Source organism: Parambassis ranga, chromosome 8 (assembly GCF_900634625.1).
Source record: "Parambassis ranga chromosome 8, fParRan2.1, whole genome shotgun sequence".
Lineage (NCBI taxonomy): Eukaryota > Metazoa > Chordata > Actinopteri > Ambassidae > Parambassis > Parambassis ranga.
This window is the reverse complement of record NC_041029.1, coordinates 16142509-16162405: the sequence shown is the minus strand read 5'-3', so window position 1 is coordinate 16162405 and position 19897 is coordinate 16142509. Positions and strand designations below refer to the sequence as shown.

At 44.3% G+C, this 19897-nt stretch overlaps 3 protein-coding genes and 1 non-coding gene across 6 annotated transcripts; 3 read left to right on the top strand and 1 right to left on the bottom strand.

Moving 5' to 3' along the window:
• Positions 1-451: 451 nt before the first annotated feature.
• On the top strand, positions 452-6887 carry kri1 (KRI1 homolog). 2 transcript variants are annotated; one of them, XM_028412772.1, is made up of 18 exons: positions 452-576; positions 1925-2001; positions 2084-2186; positions 2259-2358; positions 2467-2521; positions 2606-2655; positions 2736-2853; positions 2930-3007; positions 3089-3198; positions 3280-3508; positions 3598-3768; positions 4388-4466; positions 4538-4647; positions 4736-4901; positions 4973-5103; positions 5478-5542; positions 5616-5711; positions 5789-6887. In XM_028412772.1, the coding sequence occupies exons 4-18, from the start codon at positions 2312-2314 to the stop codon at positions 6264-6266; spliced, it is 1983 nt and encodes a 660-aa protein (XP_028268573.1). In that variant the 5' UTR covers positions 452-576; positions 1925-2001; positions 2084-2186; positions 2259-2311; the 3' UTR covers positions 6267-6887. The 2 variants fall into 2 exon arrangements, with proteins under 2 accessions (XP_028268573.1, XP_028268572.1); XM_028412771.1 differs by lacking the exon at positions 452-576 and adding an exon at positions 1601-1805.
• Positions 5298-5397, top strand: LOC114440657 (Z30 small nucleolar RNA). The gene has a single exon (XR_003671193.1). It is a non-coding gene; the product is annotated as a Z30 small nucleolar RNA (small nucleolar RNA).
• Positions 6888-7059: 172 nt separating the features above from the next.
• On the top strand, positions 7060-9026 carry spc24 (SPC24 component of NDC80 kinetochore complex). Of its 2 annotated transcripts, none has more exons than XM_028412803.1 (6): positions 7060-7174; positions 7597-7771; positions 7880-8024; positions 8105-8209; positions 8449-8525; positions 8851-9026. In XM_028412803.1, the coding sequence occupies exons 2-6, from the start codon at positions 7606-7608 to the stop codon at positions 8955-8957; spliced, it is 600 nt and encodes a 199-aa protein (XP_028268604.1). In that variant the 5' UTR covers positions 7060-7174; positions 7597-7605; the 3' UTR covers positions 8958-9026. The 2 variants fall into 2 exon arrangements, with proteins under 2 accessions (XP_028268604.1, XP_028268605.1); XM_028412804.1 differs by lacking the exon at positions 8851-9026 and adding an exon at positions 8777-8820.
• A 1444-nt stretch (positions 9027-10470) lies between these two features.
• s1pr5a (sphingosine-1-phosphate receptor 5a) lies at positions 10471-13023 on the bottom strand. The gene is made up of 2 exons (XM_028412794.1): positions 12904-13023; positions 10471-12418 (listed from the first exon to the last, which is right to left on the bottom strand). Exon 2 carries the CDS (start codon positions 12217-12219, stop codon positions 11032-11034), a length of 1188 nt encoding a protein of 395 aa, XP_028268595.1. The 5' UTR covers positions 12220-12418; positions 12904-13023; the 3' UTR covers positions 10471-11031.
• Positions 13024-19897: the final 6874 nt, after the last annotated feature.

Genomic DNA, 19897 nt, shown 5'->3' with positions numbered 1-19897 from the left:
GTCCAAACCAGCATAGCTTAGCATAGCCCTAGCTAAGCTAAACCATCCCACTGTTACGCTGCATTCTGTGACCCATCAGAGGTAAATTTCCCTGTAGGAATACGTCATGTGGCAGCAGCTGTTTCTGAAATTCTTCTCACTGCCAGAAGGGGGAAGCACAAGCACAGCACTGTAGCTTTAAAGCACATAAAATGAAAGAGCTTGAAAATTATACCACATGATTTTTTCTTTACATTAACTCTCACAAAATCATTCTGATGACATGTCGACTCATAACAGTGAGCAGGCCCACGCAAACTACACACTCTCACTGTTTTCATGTTATTTTAAATGTTATTTGATGTCTGTTTGACGTCACTTCATTTTACAGATGTGTGGAGACCAGAAGCCATTTTCTCATTAATCTCCACTGTGTCACTCTAAGTCACAACAACATCTCTGCGACCACACACATGTGCGGTCACACCACGCCACGTGTAAAGTTCAAGGCTGACCAGGAGCGGAAGCGTTGGCCTGATAAGGGGGAAAGATGCTGAGATCATCTACAGACACCTACAGACCTGTGAGTAAACACAGGTAAGACCTCCATCAAAGGAACAAATACTATTTATGGTTGTTGATAGATGACATCATCAATCAAAGTGTCCTCCTGATAGGAGGAACACATTGTCCGAGACACGCGGTGCTCGGACTGTTTTTGTTTGCATGTTTTTTTTGTTGTTCAAAGAACAGTTTAATCAGAATCTCTTCATTCATTAATCATTAATTTAACAGGGAAGCAGATGAGAGGAGGTTTATCTATTTGGATGTTTCTCTAAATAATTTAATACTGCTGTTCTGTGATCACATTTTTAAAAGTGACAGGACATATTTCAACTTCTAAAAAAAAGAATGGTCTCTGAGCAGGTTCCAGTAACTTCCACCCAGTGGGTGAGGATGTGGCACTACAGCTCACCTGATCCTGAGTAAACAGCGATGACTGGTCCCCGGACCACCTCTGACCTTTGATCAGTCTGTGTGTTTTTGAATGAGCTGCCCATCAGAAAACAAACACTTCTAATAAATAAGCACCTCTTCGGCATGTCTCGAACTGTTCTGAAGGGACATGACGTCTCGTCTCCCCCATGTCCTCTCACATCCAGTAAACATCCTGTACCAACATTATTTACCCTTTTTGCCAGAGACATTATTGACACACTTACTCAATGATATGACAATGATAACGAGCTTCAACATCATGCTGCATCATATGTAGGCTGCATTTTGAGGTCAATAGATTTAATTCCTGGAAATACTAGAACATTTAAAAGTCACATTTTAAAGAAAATTAAGTTAAATTATTTTTTATTCAATGAATTAAATCAATTATCATAGCAACTTTACCAAGTCCCTATTAAATTATAATAAAAGTATTGTGATTATTAAATTAACATTATATTTTTATTATATACTTTTAGAAATGCATTATTATTATTATTATGTGTTGTCATAAAGACGTGGTGGTGGCGCGCCCCCTGCAGGACACCTGGTGTAATGTATGACCCGTATACCGGTGCGCGCTCCTGTGACGGAAATCAGTTTTTGGCAGACGGCACGACACCGGAAACCACGTGATCAAACTCTCCCATGCGTCCTGTTGCAACTGGGAAGAGTTCTCTTCTCTGTAGCCTGTTATATGTAATAAATAAACTTCCGACAGCTGTTTAACTAGAACTAAAACATGTCGGGCAAGTCAGAGCTGAAAATAAACACTCAGTTTGCACAGAAATATGAAAAGTACCGACAGAGAGAAGAGCTGCAGAGGCGTAAGTGTGATGCTGCTAGCTAGCTAGCTAGCTAGCTGTACGGCTAAACAACGTGGGGACGTAGAGCTAGCATCACAGTTGTTGTTGTTGTTAATGTCACCTCTGTCTTTCTGTTGCAGTGAAGGATCGGTACGGAGACGGAGCTGACGAGAGTGACTCCGAGTCCTCCGAGTCCAGTTCTGATGACAGCGAAGTGGTTAGCATAGCATCGCTGCTCTCTCAATCATAACACAGCAGCAGTGTTTGTTCTCTGTCTGACTGTTATTGTCCTCCTGCAGGAGCTGGACCCAGAGGTTGAGAGAGATTTCTACAGAACGTTGTCACTGCTGAAGAAGAAAGACCCGAAGATCTATGACCAAGATGCCAAGTTCTACTCGGAGGGTGAGTGTTGGTGTAATCTTTGTAGCTTTCTCAGTATTTTTAAGCTCATGTTGTTTAAAATGTTTTCTTCAGGAGCATCCACCAGTGATCCAAAGCCTTCAACCTCAAAGAAAGCAGTGAAGCCCATGTTTCTGAAGGACTATGAGCGTAAAGTCATCCTGGAAAGAGAGGGGTGAGCGACTCCATGACTTTCAGAGTAGTGGTTGGGTGATAGCAGTAGGGCTAAATTTGTTGTCTTTGAGTCCAACCAATGTATAATATTCTGTTTTTTACATTACAGCAAATATGAAGATGATGATGACAGCGATGACGAGGAAGCTGCCAAGAGAAGAGAGGTATTCACTGTCTGCCCTGCAGAGTTTGTCCTCTTATTAAATCCTAGATAGACCTTTAATGAAGCAGCACTGTTTCCCACACAGAGAGCGGCCTCTCCCAGCTACATGCAGGAGCAGAGGGAGCTGAAAGAGAGGTGAGGCAATCAAACGGTCTCTGAGTGTCCCTCAGTCAACAATGCAAACACTTTGACAGAAAATAAAAATCTCTCTGCAGCTTCCGTAAGTTCATCCAGGACAGCGACGATGATGATGATAAAGAAGAAGAAGAAGGAGGAGGTGGAGACAGAACGTCACAGCTGCTGACCAGGAGGATCAAAACGCAGGAGGAGAAGGTCAGGAGCTGCTCCCTGTCTTTGAACACATGTGTTTAAAAGCCCTACAGATGGAGATACTGTGGTGTGGTTGTAGGATAAAGAAGAGGCCGACTATGTGGAGTGGCTGAAAGGCCAGGCTGAGCTGGAGGGGCCGGAGGAGGCGAAGGACATGGTGAGTGTGTGGACTCAGACCGGAGGTCAGGAGATGGACTGTGGCTCGTTTTCTAACTAAGACCTGTCTGTGATGAGGCAGAAATACTTGAGAGACTACTGGAATGACCCGGAGCTTGACGAGAGGGAGCGGTTTCTCAGGGACTACATGCTGAACAAGGGATACCTTGATGAAGACGATGAGGACGAACGGTACGTTGATGACGATCTCCTGATGATGTCAGCTGTGACATGAAGGAAACTGCAGCTTTTGCGATGAATTTTCCCCTTCAGGATCCCAACGTATGATGAGGTGGTTCAGGATGACGTGGATGATTCGGAGGAGGAAGGGGAGACATTCCTGGAACGTCAGGAAGATTTTGAGCGAAAGTACAACTTCCGCTTCGAAGAACCCGACAGTCAGGAGGTGAAGACGTACCCGCGTAACATCGCCACCTCCGTACGCTCCAAGGACGACCGCAGAAAACACAAAAGAGAGGAAGTGAAAGAAAGGAAGCAGAAGGTCGGTGCCATGTTCTCTGACTGAGCTTATTATATATAAAGTATTTCTTTATTCCTCAGCTAAAATGAAGTTTTTTTGATGTATCTCAGGAGAAAGAGCAGAAGCAGGAGCAGCTGAAGCAGCTGAAGAACTTGAAGAGGAAAGAGATCATGGAGAAGCTGCAGAGGCTCCAGGAGCTGACCGGGAACAAGGAGCTGGCTTTCAGTCAGGCTGACCTCGATGGAGACTTCGATCCGAAGCACCATGACCAGCTCATGCAGGTCAACAAACACACACACACACACACACCCTTTCTAAAACTGTAAACACAAACATTGTGTTTAGATGTTTCATACCTCACAGCCACACTTTAAAAATGCAGCTTAGTTTAATCCAGACTGTCCAGATTTCCCAAAAAAAAATAAAGGTGGGAGAATTTCTGTAATGTTATGATAAATTTGAATATGATAGATTACAGTATTCCTTTCAAAAACTTTTTTAGTAATTATTTTTTTGGGGAATGTTACATCCAGACCTTGATTATTGATAATGGTCGAAATGAACCAAAACTAAATACAGAACTAATTAAACTTAAACTGGATTGCTGCCCTTTGTAGCGGTATTCTGAAAATGTCTCACAAATGTTTACGTACATTGGACAATATGTCAGCATACACAGGAACACAGTCACAAGGCTCGATTTAATGTTCTTATTCACATGTAGTGTAACTAGGGTTAAAATATTTGAAAACAAAATTACACTATTAAACGGAGGCGTGGTCACCCAGCTGTGCGTTATCATCATCTGCTGAATGAGGGCCGTCACTCAGCAGCTGTGTTGTGTTTGTCTAATTGCTTTTAGCCACATTTAACTTCACCTGCAGCTGTGTGTGTCTGCAGAAATTCTTCGGAGATGAATACTATGGAGAGGACGAAGAGGAGAAGCCTCAGTTTGAAGACGACGATGATGAACTGGAAGGTGAGCTTCATGATGAGAAGAGCAGGGTGTTGCATGGAATTCTGAAGGTTAACATGTGGCTTCAACAACAGAGCACTGGAACTGGGACACATGGACAGGGGAGGAACGGGAGGAAGACTACGATGAAGAAGAAGAAGAGTACAGTGCCCCTGGACCCCACTGTGATGATGAAGGCTTCAATGTGAGTTTAAATCAAAGCATGGTTTCATCCTGCTCTCAGGCTGGCGCTCCTGTGCCTGTCCGGGTTACATAAATCTCCGTCTGTGCAGATGGACGCAGACTTCGACCCCAGCCAGCAGCAGCTCTCCAAGAAGAAGAAGAAGAAGGAGAGGAAGAAGATGAAGAAAGAGGACCTCCCACAGATGGGCAAGAAGAAGAAGAAGAAGTCCCACTTTGCAGAGGTCGTCACCAAAAGCAAGCCTGTGTTTGATCCCCGTAAGTGTCAGACGTCGCCCTGCAGGCACACGGTCGGGCGTGGGTGTAACTGTCGGCTGCTCTGGTTTCAGAGGAGAAGAGCTTCGAGCAGTACTTGGATGAGTATTATAAGCTGGACTACGAGGACATCATCGACGATCTGCCATGCAGGTTTCGCTACAGGCAGGTTGTGGCCAATGACTTCGGCCTCACCACAGACGAGGTGAGAGCTAACACTCAGATTTAACTGCTAAGCTAACTTCACTAACCTCCAGCTTCAGTTTGTTGGGGGTGGTGCCTGATCTGTTACCTCTGGACTCATTAATAACCATGTAGAAGACATAAAGTCGGTGCCATTGTTCCAGTCTTATGAGGACAAGTAAGAGCGTAGTTGTGAGTGATTGCCGGTCGATGGTGCTGCTGTGATGAGCTTCGAGCTGACTGATCTGGTATTGCTTCCCTCCGGGGAAAAGCTCTGACCAGGGAATGATCCCGGCTTAATCTTCTCTCTGAGCAGACTGCACTGTGGTTACAGGAGGCGTCGTTAGGTGTCTGTCTGTGCTGATTTAAACTAACGAAAGATGTTTTTCTGCTCAGATTCTGAACGCCAATGACAACGAACTGAACCGCTGGTGCTCCCTGAAGAAAACCTGCATGTACAGGTACCTGGTCTGGATTTGGTTTTTCACTCCTGTTGGTCTGAAGTCATTTCAAACACTCGTTCTGTCCTCTCAGGTCTGAAAAAGAAGAGGTGAGCGATTTGAAGAACTATAAAATCAAAGCACAAAATGACCGAAAGAAGAGGGAGATCCTCAGCTCGGTGTACTCTGAGTGAGTGTATATAACACAATCGGCTGTAAGCTCATAAAATATCAAGATGTCTGACTGTGTTTATATTTAACCTACAGAGAGGATAAGGACATGGAGGCCAAGAGCAAGGTGGGGAAGAAGAGGAGAGATCGTCTGAAGAAGCAAAGCAGAGCAGAAGAAGACGACGGTGAAGACGTGTCCGCTCAGGAGTCTAAAGAAGAGACACTTACCCGAACTCTTCAGGAGGCAGAGGACAGCGAAGAAGAGGAGGTTCTGGTTCCCAAGAAAAGGGTGAAGCTTGAGGAGGAACCAGCAGAGGAGCCAGCAGAGGAGCCAGCAGAGGTCGAGGACAAACCTGACAGGACTGAGAAACCAAAGTGGTCCAAGAAGAAGCACAAGCCCTCAGGCGGCCGGCTCCTGTCGGCCGCCGCCAGGGTGAGAATAGGCGGTCGAGAGTTCAGCCGACAGAGACTGAAGGCGTACGGTCTGAATCCAAAGAGGCTGTACTTCAGACAGCTTGGCAGGCAGAAACGGAAAGCACAGGAGAAGAAAGAGAAGCAGAAGAACAAGGAGTGATGGCAGCTGAGCCAGTGCATCATGTTACTGTTGACTGTCCAATCACAGAAAGGGAAGTTTAACCCATGTTCTTCCCTCACATCCTCACACTGACCAAAAACACATTTTTAAATGGCGACGCATAAAACCTGCTAAAAGCTGTAGTTGTCTTACTTTGAGTATAAAATTACTGCTGTGATACGACTTTTTTGTGTGTTATGTTAAGACTTCACTATTTTTTTTTCATTTATTTTAATTTCATTGTCTAGAAAATCCTTTTGAGTGAAGGACAAAATCTTCAGCTGTAGCACAGTGATCTGTACAGGCAATGATCATATGATGTATATACAGCAATATATATATATGTGGAAAAATAAGTTGATCATTACATTTAAGTAGGATTAACAGTGTCCTTTATTTTGAAGTATCAAACTAATTATTTTGATTTCATTTATGGATTAAGCTTAATTTTTTATTGGAAATGGACAAGAATTACTCTAAATAAGTCAAACTTCTATAAATACAATTGTATATTATTGATGGATTTGATATAAATTATACTTTTCAGGGGGAAGCAACAGGACAAAACAAGTGAAATAAAACAAGATTTGCATTTATTTACAAATTAAAGGAATACAACGATGTGTTGTGGTGTCTTCTCCTGCTGGCTGAGAGGGTGAACAGTGGAGGAAGAGCGTCCTTACAGCCTCCTCATGGGGCCAAGAGAAGGTCCCTGTTGACTGCATGTCTAAAAGAACAGGATCAAGCAAAAACGGATCTTAAGGAACCAATCTTAAGGACTTCATGGCGTGTCGTTACACTTCCGTACAGTAGGAGGCGCTGTGAGTTTAATACGCTGCTAAGATTCCACCATAGAAGAAGAACAGAAGAGGCGCGCTCCAGTTTGAATCACGGAAACGAAGCCTCCGGTATGTTTTTCTGCTTTAACTTGTACAAAACCTGCAGTTTCTTTAGCAAACGTTGCTATTAGTCAATGGTTTAAACTCCCGCTAGTCGTATTTAAGCATTTTATTTGGTATCGTTGTGTCATGAACGTTTACACTCGGCTGTAACTGCATACACGGCGTTTTTTACGTGTTTATTTGAGAAAGGAAGTGTAAATAGATTCTAAAACAAGCTTCTTATGTTAAATTCTTTAAGCTAATAGCTACTTTTCACAGTTTATTCGACAGTTAAAGATGCTATGTTAGCCTGGACTGCACCGCGATGCTAGTGTTGAATGAAGTACATGGTCTTCGCTAGCTAATATTCTAGTGTTACTGTTGAATCCAGTATGGCTGCTTGGTTTGTGACTGTTGAGCCTTAACGAGCCTCTCTTTGTGTGTTCAAGCTGTCCGCAATGGCTCAGGGTCATAAGTTTCAGGATTTGGAGGAGTCTGGGGAGACACTGGTGGCCTTCATCAACAGCAGCCAACCTGACAAGCTGAGGCGAGTCAATGATGAACATCTGACCCTGTTTGAGCAACACACAGAGACAACAAAGACCGCAACGCAGATTTTACAAGGCAAGGATCAGACAGTGCATCAAATCGAGGAGATTTGTGGCTTAGAATGTTAGTATATATGTTAATAGTAATAGTGGCAATAACCAGAATGTTTTTATATAATCCCAGAGTTGGCTCAGATCGAAGAGAGTGCAAGTCGGAGGCTGCTGGATAAAGAGGAGGAGAAGAAGCAAAAGCAGACTGAGCTGGACGACTTGGAGGAGCAGCTGAAGCAGTGCACAGCCAGAAGCCAGATCAGCGACTCTGAACTTCAGTATCCTTTGTGGCTGAGTTTGTCGTGAACAGCCCTGTCTGCACTCTCCTTCTTTGCTGCAGTCCTTAACTCTCCTCCAGGTTGCTGCAGCGAGAGTTGGAGCATCTGAGGTGTGCAGAGAATGACCTGGAGTCACTACAGAACGAGGTGGATGAAGACACCACAGAGGTCATCCCGTCAGCAGTGTGAGTGTTCTTCTGGAAAATTACCATTTTGTTGTTTGTGAGGTGTGCATCCTATTTATATGATAATAGGTGATTAAATGTTTGAACACATGCTTAATTCCACTTTTTATTATTTTTACACTAAATGTTATTGACAAAAACTGTGATTAATTGATTATTAGTTGCACCCAGTACTGTTTTTAGGGGACCACAGTGTCATTTAGGAGTGGCTTGTTGATGTCTGTACTTTCCCTCCACAGATATGTGGCTCAGGTGTACTACCTAATAACCAAGATCAAGTGGGAGTATGACACGCAGCCCAACATTTTAAAAGGAGGTACTGTCCCGTTTTGTATTATATCAAACATCACACTACAACACCGTGAGTTTACTTATTTAAAGAGACCTAGAGAGTATGATATCTGGGATGGATGTGGATGCTCGGGATGCCTGAAAAGAGGAGGGAGAGGATTTTTGAGTGGATTGACTTGGATAGAAAGACACCTAGTCAAGAAAAGTCAGTGTCATGTGACTGTTTTACTGTTGTACTTTTTTTTTTTGACACTGATGGCTCTGATGATGCCACAGATGATACAGGAAGTACACATCACACTTGACTTGCTAAGTTCATCTGAACACTTATGGGCTTTCTTCTCCTGCAGTGCACTACGGTGCAGACTTGGCAACTCCCATCAACATTGACACTTCTACACGGTCACGGCGTAATGTAAGCAACCAGCTGTGGGGTTTTGTCAGCACCAAATTTTAGATGTTGTTTGTTCTTTCTGTGAATGTTTGTGTTGTTTTTTTTGTTACATTAAATTTACAGTTACAGTTACATTGAATGTCTCAGACCTTTGATTTTGTTTTTACTTCACATTTCAACAGACAGGGTTTTGTAGCTGCCGGGTGTTTCGGTCACTAGGTGTCGCTGTAGAGCTTTTTTTTTAAAGCTGAAGGTAGTTTTAAACACTACAGGCCTGCATCAGTGTCCGTCTGATTCAAAGTGGAACAGTCAGACATCTGAAGGAGGAAATTCTAACGCATGCCTTTTATATCGGTTCTATCTATGTCTGTCCAACATGTAGTCGACCACCAACTCTCATATCAAATATAGAAAATACAATCAATAACTCCCAAATTTCCCTGAGGGACCTTCCCAAAGGGATTAATAAAGTATATTCTAACTTTTAGATTATAAAAAACAATAGCTAAATGTTCAGCTGGTTTTTGTTTATCTGTCTTTTGCAGATTTTTGAAGCCATTTTACTAGTTTAGCAGTCACTAAGTTTCAAAAAGTTTTCTCAGCAATAATATTTTAATACTTGAGTGTGTTGTGTGGTGAATTTAAAACACTGACAGGGGTAATCAGGATATTTTAAGTACATAAATAAGGCTTTTTATTTATATATTTAATAGTTTTCTAGTGAAACTGCTGCATAATGAGCTAAATATTAGCTGAAATGCTAGCTGAGTGGAGTCTAGTCAATTTACAATATGCATGGCAGGGCATTCATTTAATGCTGTAGGGAAAATGCAATTTTTTATTATAAGTTTACCTTCATGGCAACAACTACAAAATGTTGTATAGAACTATTCATTCATCTTGTTTGCTGGCTTTCACTTTAACATGTGGATATAATAAAAGATCACAGAGAACCCAGACTTCAAACCAGCCTGCTGGGATCAATAACATTTATTAAAGTAAAATCATTTTAAATATGACTCCTTTAAATATCTGTCATCTGACTGACAGTGCTGAATGTGCAAATAAAAACCCATGAGGCTGCAGTGATGATGTCTGCATATGACGGTGTGTGGGTTGTGCTGCTGTTTCTTGTCGATGAGGACACCTCGCTTCCTTGAACCAGAGCTGAGTTTGTGTGCGTTACATGGAGGGTGGTGGTTCAGAGTGGGCAGAGAAACACTCACACTTGCCAATGTGCGGTTTCCTGACGGTAAACAAAGCATCGAGCTCGCACAGCCTCGTTTCTGCAGCTTCATCTATTACCCAGCCATGTGGGCTCACATTCTACCAAGCGGTTTTAGCAAGTGGTTTGCACAGAGGTGTCGTTAGGTTAGGTGTTATAGTAAAAAAAAAGAACACATAAAAGCTCCAGTTAAAAATCATTCACATATATTTTTATTCAGTGCACATACTGTATAAAACTGGCATCATAACTTAAGTGAGAGAGGATATAGATATTTACAAAATACATTTTAAAAATCATAGTATTTGTCTTTACATTTCTGTACACAATTACAGTCCATGCGTTTTTTTCCCCCTATGTGTGAAGATCACATAAAGAAAAACAAAGGAATTCACATCGTCTCTCCACAGAGAAGGTCCTTTACTGCCGTGTCCTCCAGGCGTCAACAAGCCTCGGCTGTCAGCTTTTATTGCTGTTAGGCGTCCATCACGTGTCGCTACATATGTTTCAGGGACCTCCAAAGCTGCAAAGACACCCAGCTCAGCGCTTTGGGTGCGTCTGATGTCAGGATCTTTTCACCCCCAGCTGACCAAAACTCACATGGCAGATATTACACGGTTTTGGCAGCAGAGTTTGGGTGTGGATGCTCTCTGTTTGTAACAGCATGTTATTATGTGTATATGCTGCACAGAGGCAGCAGAGGACATAAGGACACATCTTGTGATGTGGAACATCTGCACACAATCCTTTTTAATGTGCAAACAAATACTGGCCTTTTTTAAGAGTCTAAAAGACAGCTGTAATGCCTTGTGATGTTGGACATATGTACAAACAACAAAAAGGTTGTTCTCCCACTTTGGATTTTTGCTGTTCTCAGTCTGAATATTGTCCCAGTTACAGTGGACCTGTGTGTCATATTCTGGAGATCCTGGGATAAATGGCTTTAATAGTGGAGGGAGTAAAGTTTCCGGAGGACACGGTTGTCTCCAGTCCCTCCAGTCTGTGAGACGCCACATCAGGCTTGCTGGTGCTGCAGTCCAGGAAGGGCATCCCGATCTTCTTCACCTGCCCGTCTTTGGTCAGGAGGCAGGGTCGGCACAGGAGCCGGAGGATCGCCCTCCTCATGTCCTTGCTGGTCAGCGTGTAGATGATGGGGTTGAGAAGGGAGTTGAACATTGCAATGCCCAGGAAGTAGTCTGCCTTGAAGAGCACCGCACAGCTCTGGACAGGACAGAAGAAGTCTGTCAGGAGGAGGATGAAGAGAGGAGTCCAGCATGCGATGAAGACCCCCAGCACTATGGTGACTGTCTTCAGCAGGGCCATGTACTTCTGGGACTTGCGGTACAGGCCTTTGCGCTGAGGAACTGAGGCCAGGCGCTGCGTGTTGGACTTGACGATGCGGAAGATGCGGATGTACAGCACTACGATGGACAGGAGGATGGCGCTGAAGATGGTGACGCAGAAGAGGATGTAGCTTTTGGCGTAGAGTGGCAGCACCGTGGAGCACTGGTCCAGCTGACCTATGCAGTTCCAACCCAGGACGGGCAGGACACCCAGGAACACGGACAGCACCCAGCTTGCTCCAATCAGAGCGAACATCCGGCCCTGCTTGTCCCCCTGATACGGCTTCATCCTCACCATGGTGACATGCCGCTCTATGGCGATGGCCAGCAGACTGATGACAGACGCCGCCAGCATGATGAACACGCCCCCCTCCCGCAGGAAATACAGCACAGGGGTCATGTGTAACGTGTTGGCACCTGATGTCATAATGTTCACCATGTAGGTGAAGCCTGCCAGCAGGTCAGACAGAGTCAGGTTGCCCAGTAAGTAGTACATGGGCATATGGAACTTCTTGTTCTTCCAGATGGCCAGAAGCACAACAGCGTTTTCAACCACGATGAGCAGGCAGACCAGCAGGAAGACGATGGCCTCGGGTTTCAGCCCGTCCTTGTACTTACTTGCACTGAGTTTGCCCGTGTAGTTGTAGTGCTCTATGATGACCGCGTTGCTCTGGTAGTAGTGAAACATGTGCATTCCTGTGTTTGGAGACATGGGCACAGCGGAGGGGGTCATAGCAGCAAAGGCAGCAGTTGCCATTTCCCAGAAGGCGTTCGACTCTTTTCTCCCCTTAGATCCACAAGCAAGGTGTCATATAGTCCTCCGGTTGTGCATTATTTAGTGTGTCAGGGAATATTTGTTCCTTTTGTTGCTGTCAAGTAAGGATGTCCTGTGGATTTAAGAATTTTCCTTTAAGAAAAATCCCCTGGATGCGCACTAGGAGGCGATGAAAGGCAGCCTGCAGACAAGGACAGAGGGATAAAGTTAATAATGATGCCATAATTTACACATGAGAATAAAAGAGAGAGGACAATTATTTAACATGAATAAACGATTATTACGCATCAAATTAAAAAAAAACGACGCATGAAAAATAGGAAGTCTCCAAACTCAACAAGGGAAATCCAACAACACCGTTTAAAATACAGTAAAAATGTAACAATTTAAAGTTCAATTGGATTTTTCGCGTTTTCAATTTAGTTTAATTCACGTTTTACCACAGTTTTTGGTCGGAAATAACACATCAATGTACCAGCTGTGCGTAAAAATCGGTTTAAAGCGTTTTTGCGCATTACGCAAAATGGTCCTTACAAACACATCGAGTTTAAACCGACACAATTTCACACACGAGTTATCCATAAATGTTGACAAAGCACCGTCAACACATCACCGAGCAGCACAGACGGAAAGAAAATGAACTTTTTTACAAACGTTTCTGCGCACCTTGATTAAAAAAAAAACGTGTGAGTATCCAGCGGAGCTTTCTGTCGAGGAGAGGACGCGGGCTGTGCCGATCACCAGCAGCCACACATGCGAGTGTGATGTGGGAAGAGAGGAGGGCAGGACTGAACATGCAGTGGGTTGGTCCACACTGTTCGTGCCCTTCAACCGTCTCCTCTGCTCCCTCCTTCATCCTGACCTGTCCAGTTTTTGTTTTTTTTTTAATTTGAGGATAAATTGGAGCTCGATGACAGATGATGTGTTTCTCATTGCAACAGAAACAGGAAGAAAAGTCACTTTTCCTTATGAGTTTGCCCTCAGGTACAAACTAGTGTATGAAGCTGCCAAGTGTATTTTCCTCCTTAATCCGTTGTATTATTATGACGCTATGCTGCTCTTCAGGTTTGTCAGATATGTCTCTCTCTCTCTCTCTTTTTTCCCACAGTAAAGAAAATTGAGAGAAACTCTCCAAAACCCACAAGTTAATTTGGCACTGGAAAGAACTCATTTGTGAGAGTGGAGCAGCTGGTTCTGCTTTACAGTCCAGAAACCCCAGAATTCAGAAAATAACTCGCTCAGTTAGAGCTCGGCTGTAATTAGCTCACACATCAAAACTTTTCTGGCAAACATTTTGTATCTTGGAAACATCCTTTAAAGGCAAAACTGAAACATATTTCTGCTTCCAGTGATAATTAAAAAATGTCCATTTATCTTTCAAACTACACAATAAGTCAGGGTTCTAACATGCAGGCGTGTTGTGTCTTTGTTTTTGTTGACCGTCTTCCCAGACAGAGATAAACTGAAGCTATTCAGCTCCTTATCTCTTTAAACAACAGCAAACAGAGCAGCAGAGATACTGATGAACTGTTTATTAAAGCAGGCACCCTGTGTAAGTCTCACAGTTTTCAAATCAGTGTCCTCAGAAAAACAAATGAAGAGGTCTCCTGCAGTAATTAAGGGTAATTAATTAAGGATTATTTCACCTTATTCACCATTTATAAAGGGGGACAGGACTTTATTTTCAGTCTGGATTGTGTCACCGGCCCCCTGTGGATGAATTTAAAGACAAAAGCTGAATAAAATGGCCCCTTCGCTGTTATCAGTTCCATCTTTACTTTAGTAGAAACGTTTCTGTGGCCTGAGGTAGATGGAAAGGAGTCGGGCCGGCATCATTCTCACATGGACACGCTGCGGCTGCTGCTGTTGTTGTTGTACTGCAGTGTTACGTACATGCACAGCCACACTCTCTCCTTTCCTTTTAAGGTCTGAGGGATTTTTTTGGTTTGGTTGTCTTTACATGATGCCGGCTGCAGCACAGACCTTTTCCACCCAGCCTTCATGTAGACTTATACAGAGGCAGCAGATGCACTCACACACAGAGCTCCAAGAGTGTGTCGGTGTAATGATGCTGTGTGCAGAAAGCGTCCCAAAGGATAAAGCTTAGTGGTTGGACTCTGGGCCACAAACTTATCAATCAGCCCTCGTATTCCTTTAAACACTGGTCGGTTACTAGTAGCAGAGCAGAGGGGGGGTTGTGTAAGCTGAGGCTGGGTGGGTGATGGACTGGCCCGGGCCTTCTCTAAACAGGAAGCTGCCTCATTGTGCCTAGAAAGGAGCGGGATATCCTTGAGAAAAACACAGATGAAGTCACCGGTCGGAAGTGACACACACAGAAGCCGTGACTACCGAGTGACGTCCAACCAGCACATTACCAGCAGCTTGCTCATTTCCACGTAAGATTAAAGAAACGTTTTCATTTATGTCAGCAGCAGTGCAGCAGCTCTTATTTTAGCTCCTCACCTGTCGGCCTGCTCCACCCAAAGTGATAACCAGGCTCCTCTCCTGTCTTCATGGCAGCCAAGTGGCAGTTAACCCCCTGCTGTGACACTGTGACAGGCTCTCAGTGTGCAGCCTCTGATTAGTTAACACACAAAGACACGACAGCGGGACTCTGCTTTTTTTCCCACAGTGGGGAGCTGCTCCGTCACTGCTGCTTCCCCTCAGGCCACAAGTCAGGCTGTTAGCACAGAGTGACCAGTGGGGACCCACCCAGTCGTCTCACTCCCTCTGGGAGGGGAGAGGAGAGGAGGGGGGAGGCTTTCAGTATGTTCTGGCCAACACACTGTGGCTGCGGGTGATTTTTTTCCTGTGACGTTAATGTGCTTGTAGAAAGGAAGCCGGGCAGTGCTCCTGTTGTTGTGACTTACTGCTGTTTATTGGTGACTGATGGCAGGTTTGAGGTAAATATGTTTGGGACGTGAGCAGCAGGTCATGAGCAGAAGCTCTTGGGTCGCTCTCTCTCTCACACACACACAGCTTCCCCTAATGTGTTATATCACACACCGCTGTGTTTTCTGCTCTGTGACCCATATGGCTGCAAATCACACCAGACAACGACACCTTGTGTTAACAACAACTCACACAGCTTCATTGTGTTAATGTCAGCGTGCAAACAATAGAGGGAATTCACACTGTTGTAATTTAAACAATCAGTTGTATATTTGTTGGCTTTGCTGGCTGGTTTGACCACTGCACGTGCTGCAAAGAAACACTTTCTGTGGTTCAAACTTAGACGAGAGCGTTGACATTAACGCTTTGGACTCCTGGGAGATCCATGGATCAGACCTGGGTCCAGCACCTCCAACCAGAGAGCAGAGAACAATCCAAACAGTGGAAACAGACAGAGTCTCCAGATCAGTGAGGTCTGCATCAAGGTGATGGTCTCTGTTTTCTGCTGCTGGACCACCTGGAAAAGGGGTCACACTGTTACAGGGGCCGACTACACTGATCTCTGAGACAGCTACAAGGAGGAAACCAACAAGATTCAGACCACAAGTCCACCATCATCCAACACCTGTTCACCTGATCTACACCCTTACACTGACCCCTCTTCATAAAGATGGAGGAGGAGGAGGAGCCCTCCAGACCCCTACAAAGAATGGATCTGTGTGCTCCACCACTGCTGGGTTAGGTTCCAGCCAACATGCTAAGCTAACAGCTGCTATCTCCAGCCTTATGTGTAGCAACAGACAGGAGAGAGGCTCTCACCCTTATGACAAAAAAAAAGCATATGTCAGAAAAGTCTTCCTCAGAGGTCAGACTGGGATCTCTGTGTATTTCGTCCCTCGTGTGTGCTTGTGTGTTAGAGGGAGGGTCTCCACAGTGCATGAACCACATACGCTCCAATGTGGCGTCCAGCACGAGCTGCTGCCAGACATTTATGGGAATCCTGGAAATAGCCTGCCTTTGTGTCACAGTCCGGCTTCACTGCCACTCTGCTTCATGTGCAGCTGTGCCGGGCAGCGACCTCTCTGTCAGCTCCTAATAAGGGGAAATGGGAAGAACACATGTAAATGTTGGACATGTTTCTTTTCCACTGTGTCTGTGTTGTCCGATGTATTTCTGTCAGACAGTCTGCAGCTGCTCTGTCTGCATGTTTTGTCCTGAACTCTCACAGTTCTGCCTCTAATTGAATTGTGTGTTTTCTGTCATGCAAACAGGCCTTTAGTGACATTTACATACAGTGTGCTGTATATAGTGGGTCTGTGGAACGTGTGAATTCCTTCACTGACGCTCCTCTCTGATCCGGACGTCATGTTTTTCACATGGAGGAGAAATCACCTAAAGTTTTTCTTTTGTAATTAAAGCCCAACAGTCTTTACAAGGCAACATCTGCATTGTAAAAATCCACTCACTGGTTTGAGTGTTGAGTTTAAGAGTGAAGGTTTGTCGGTTGAAGTCGCCGCGCTCGCTCAGTTGGGATTTTCTGGTCCAAATAAACACAGGAAGAGGCTGCCATTTGGGACCATTCTGATTAGGCATGAACGCAGCTTATGTGAATGTCAGTTGTGTCTATATGCAAACACAAACATCCTCATTTCCTATGTATAGAAAACCTTCAGCGGTTCTCACATCCAGGCTGCAGAAAGATAATCGTTCAGTCAGTTTTTCTGCTTATTCGTGACTTTTTCGGAGCTCACACACAGCTGTGTTTATTAAAAATCCACAATAACAGAAATGAAAGTGGAGATGCAGAGCTGAGATTCATGTCAACCGCTAATGTTTCTTGTTTATTATTAGAGGAAAAATTCCTAGCTGGTCCCAAATGGTGTCATTAGACATTTGATATTAGGTTTTACTGTAATTTAGAATTAATAGTTTGATATTTTTGCACAAAACAGCTGAGACAACTTATGAAAAGTTTCATATTGAGCCAGCACCTTATTAGCGTAGCTTAGCATTAGGTCTATAAACAGTGGAACAGTGAAAATAATCCCTTGTTCTATGTAAGTAGCTCCCTTGTTTAATGTGTACAAAACTTAAGTAAATCAGACAATCTTTTGCAGTAACACTAACCTGCACTTCCTCAAATGACCACTCGAGGGCGCCTCTGAATGCGAATCAGACATAGTTTTACTGGAGTGACGTTAGCCTTTGCAAAAGAGAGCGTTTCTTTAATTCCATTTTTGTATTAGCTAGGCTATGCTAACAGCGGCTAGTTTTAGCTAACTTTAGCTAACTTTTTTGTCATGAGATTGTCAACATATTTATAAAAAAAAGGTCTTTCCATGAGCAGATTGATAGCCCTCTCATATGTGTGTGATGAATAGTTAGCAAACCTAGCTTAGCATAAACACCTATTATTTTTGTACTGCTACCTGTCACGAGTGTGGTGTTGCATCCATCTTTCATGTCCCTCTGAGCATATTGTGGAATAAACAGACTGACCTTTAACCCTGCTTTAACACTGATGGTGGCTCTGTGCTTCTATTCTTCCACATTCCATGAAGGTTTTGTTTCCCTTCATTTTACTGACATCACATTCCCACATTTAACCTTCCACCCGTTCACCGTCCTACATTCTCTGATAAGCCTCCAAAGGTCATGGGGGTCATCTTCGGTAAAGAGGCATTCTTTGCTAATAGGCCTTCTCTCTGTGTGAGAGTCCAAGCTTGTTCACGCCATCATGGCAGGAAGTGAGGATTCTGGAGTTTTCCTTACTCCTCCTGACAGGGTGACATTTCTGTTGACAGCATCCTCCACTGAGGCTGTCATCTATAACACAAGCTGGCCACCGACTGGCCTCTTCATGCTTTAATACATGCAGTATGTATTTTTTTCCACATTAGCTGACAGGGGGTGAGATGTGAAAGGGGCAGTTTGTATGAAAGCCTGTTTTGTTCGTTGGGATGAGTTCATCTTGGAGGACAGAGTGGAAGAAAGAGCGAAAAAGAAAAAGAGCATTCCCACATCAGGGGGGGGGGGGGGGGGGGGTGTAGGCGGGGGAGAGAGGGGGGGGTGTATGACCGGCTTCATGGTGGGGGTGAGTCATGAGAATTATTAACTGGTCTCTGTGAGATTTATTCAAACTGCTTCATCTGCAGACACGCCAGCAGCCCACCAGGACTAGCTCATATTCTCGGAAGACCTCCACACAAGGGTGGGTGTGGGGGTGATGGGGCATGGAGGAAAGTCATGAACAGCTCCTTTTGTGTAATGACGATGTTTGGGAAGAATTCTTTGTCAGGGTTTATGGAGAAACTGATACAAGTTTTACAAGAAGTGACTGTACATGCATGAAGGGGTGCAACTGTCAGGGTGCAGAAGAATCTACCGGCTCCATGTTCTGGGGAACATGGAGCCGGTAAATGGCTAAAGCGGGATTAGGGCCGCATCCAGATGTATCCAGATGTTTTTTTTCTGAGTGTGAACACCTCGAATCCAGCTGTATCCAGTTTGATTTCAAGCCGGATTTTCTCAAATGTGGCTCAGGTGTGAACGCAAATGTGGCTAGCGAATCCGGCTAGCGACATGATACTTCCAGTTAGCAACATGCTACTTCCGGTTCACTGGGCGCGACACGGGACAAAAAAACGCACGACGCATGCGCGGTCCTACCGCGGCCTGAACGGACTCTGTATATTACGAGGCGCCACCTAGTGGTTTGGAGGACCGCAAACAAGCCGGATTAAGCCGGATTGAGTGCGGACATGCTTGTGTGATAGCCAGTTTTGAAAATAGGTCTGAACGTATCCAGCTTAAAGACTATCCAGATACAATCCTACTCTAGATGGAATGACTTTCTCCAGTGTGAACGGGGCCTTATAGTATAAGTAGGCAGCATAGAAGCCATCAATCATGATTTTTCATTACATGACAGTGTTGAATTCTCCACTGTGATTGGCCCATTGCAGCCCTGTGTGAACACAGTTGTGATCACAGTGGAGGGTCGTCAATATTTACAGTAAAATGATGGATTTCTTTAGAAAATGCCACCTGCTTTGCTGTAATCAGTCAGTCCCTCAGTGTTGATCTAAGACAAGATGGCCGGAGTTACAGATGTAGGTGTGCTGAGAACAGAAAATGAGGCGTCATGGTTATATCGAGTCATTCGACATGTGTGAACTGCAGATCTGCAGAGTTTTATTTACTGCTTCACCCGGCTGTTAGTGAGTCAGTAGTGAATGGCTGTGTGTAAAGGAAGCCAGGCGGCTAGCAGGTAGAGGCAGATTAGTAATACAATAGCCAGAGTGACATGTATTCAGGAAACATCAGAGATATCAGTCAGACAGAAGGCTACATGGAGGCTGTAAATGATGAAGGAGTGATTTCAGGGTGTTAGCGTGATGGTTAAAAATGCCTCATTACATCACTCTATTGTCCACATTTCAATATACGCTGCTCTCACACTCACATGCAACTATTGTATGAGTGTTACACCTCCAGTCTAATCACAGCTGTAGACTTCACAGACCAGACTGAAGAGAGGGCGACTTCTTACGAGGAAGCCTTTTTATGAAAAATGCTTGATAAGCTGAGAGGTGACGCGGGGTAAATTATTCACGCTCTCTTTTTCCTGCTGCTCAGGGGCTCCCTGCTGTTTTGGCTGTAGGCCCTTTAAAACAATGCTTTGTCTTATATTGTGACCCCCCCCCCCCTCCCGACAGGAGGGTGAGTCCACAGGTCGGAATTATTTTAACCAAATCCTTCTCAGATT

What these genes read in the sequence shown, in the direction of transcription:
- kri1 (XM_028412771.1), top strand. Translation starts at nt 1,721, where the DNA reads ATGTCGGGCAAGTCAGAGCTGAAAATAAACACTCAGTTTGCACAGAAA. An exon ending in GTTCTGATGACAGCGAAGTG is followed by an intron (nt 2,002 to 2,083) that starts GTTAGCATAGCA and finishes GTCCTCCTGCAG; the next exon opens with GAGCTGGACCCAGAGGTTGA. An exon ending in ACCATGACCAGCTCATGCAG is followed by an intron (nt 3,769 to 4,387) that starts GTCAACAAACAC and finishes GTGTGTCTGCAG; the next exon opens with AAATTCTTCGGAGATGAATA.
- spc24 (XM_028412803.1), top strand. Translation starts at nt 7,606, where the DNA reads ATGGCTCAGGGTCATAAGTTTCAGGATTTGGAGGAGTCTGGGGAGACA. An exon ending in GAGGTCATCCCGTCAGCAGT is followed by an intron (nt 8,210 to 8,448) that starts GTGAGTGTTCTT and finishes TTCCCTCCACAG; the next exon opens with ATATGTGGCTCAGGTGTACT. An exon ending in GCCCAACATTTTAAAAGGAG is followed by an intron (nt 8,526 to 8,850) that starts GTACTGTCCCGT and finishes CTTCTCCTGCAG; the next exon opens with TGCACTACGGTGCAGACTTG.
- s1pr5a (XM_028412794.1), bottom strand. Translation starts at nt 12,219, where the DNA reads ATGGCAACTGCTGCCTTTGCTGCTATGACCCCCTCCGCTGTGCCCATG.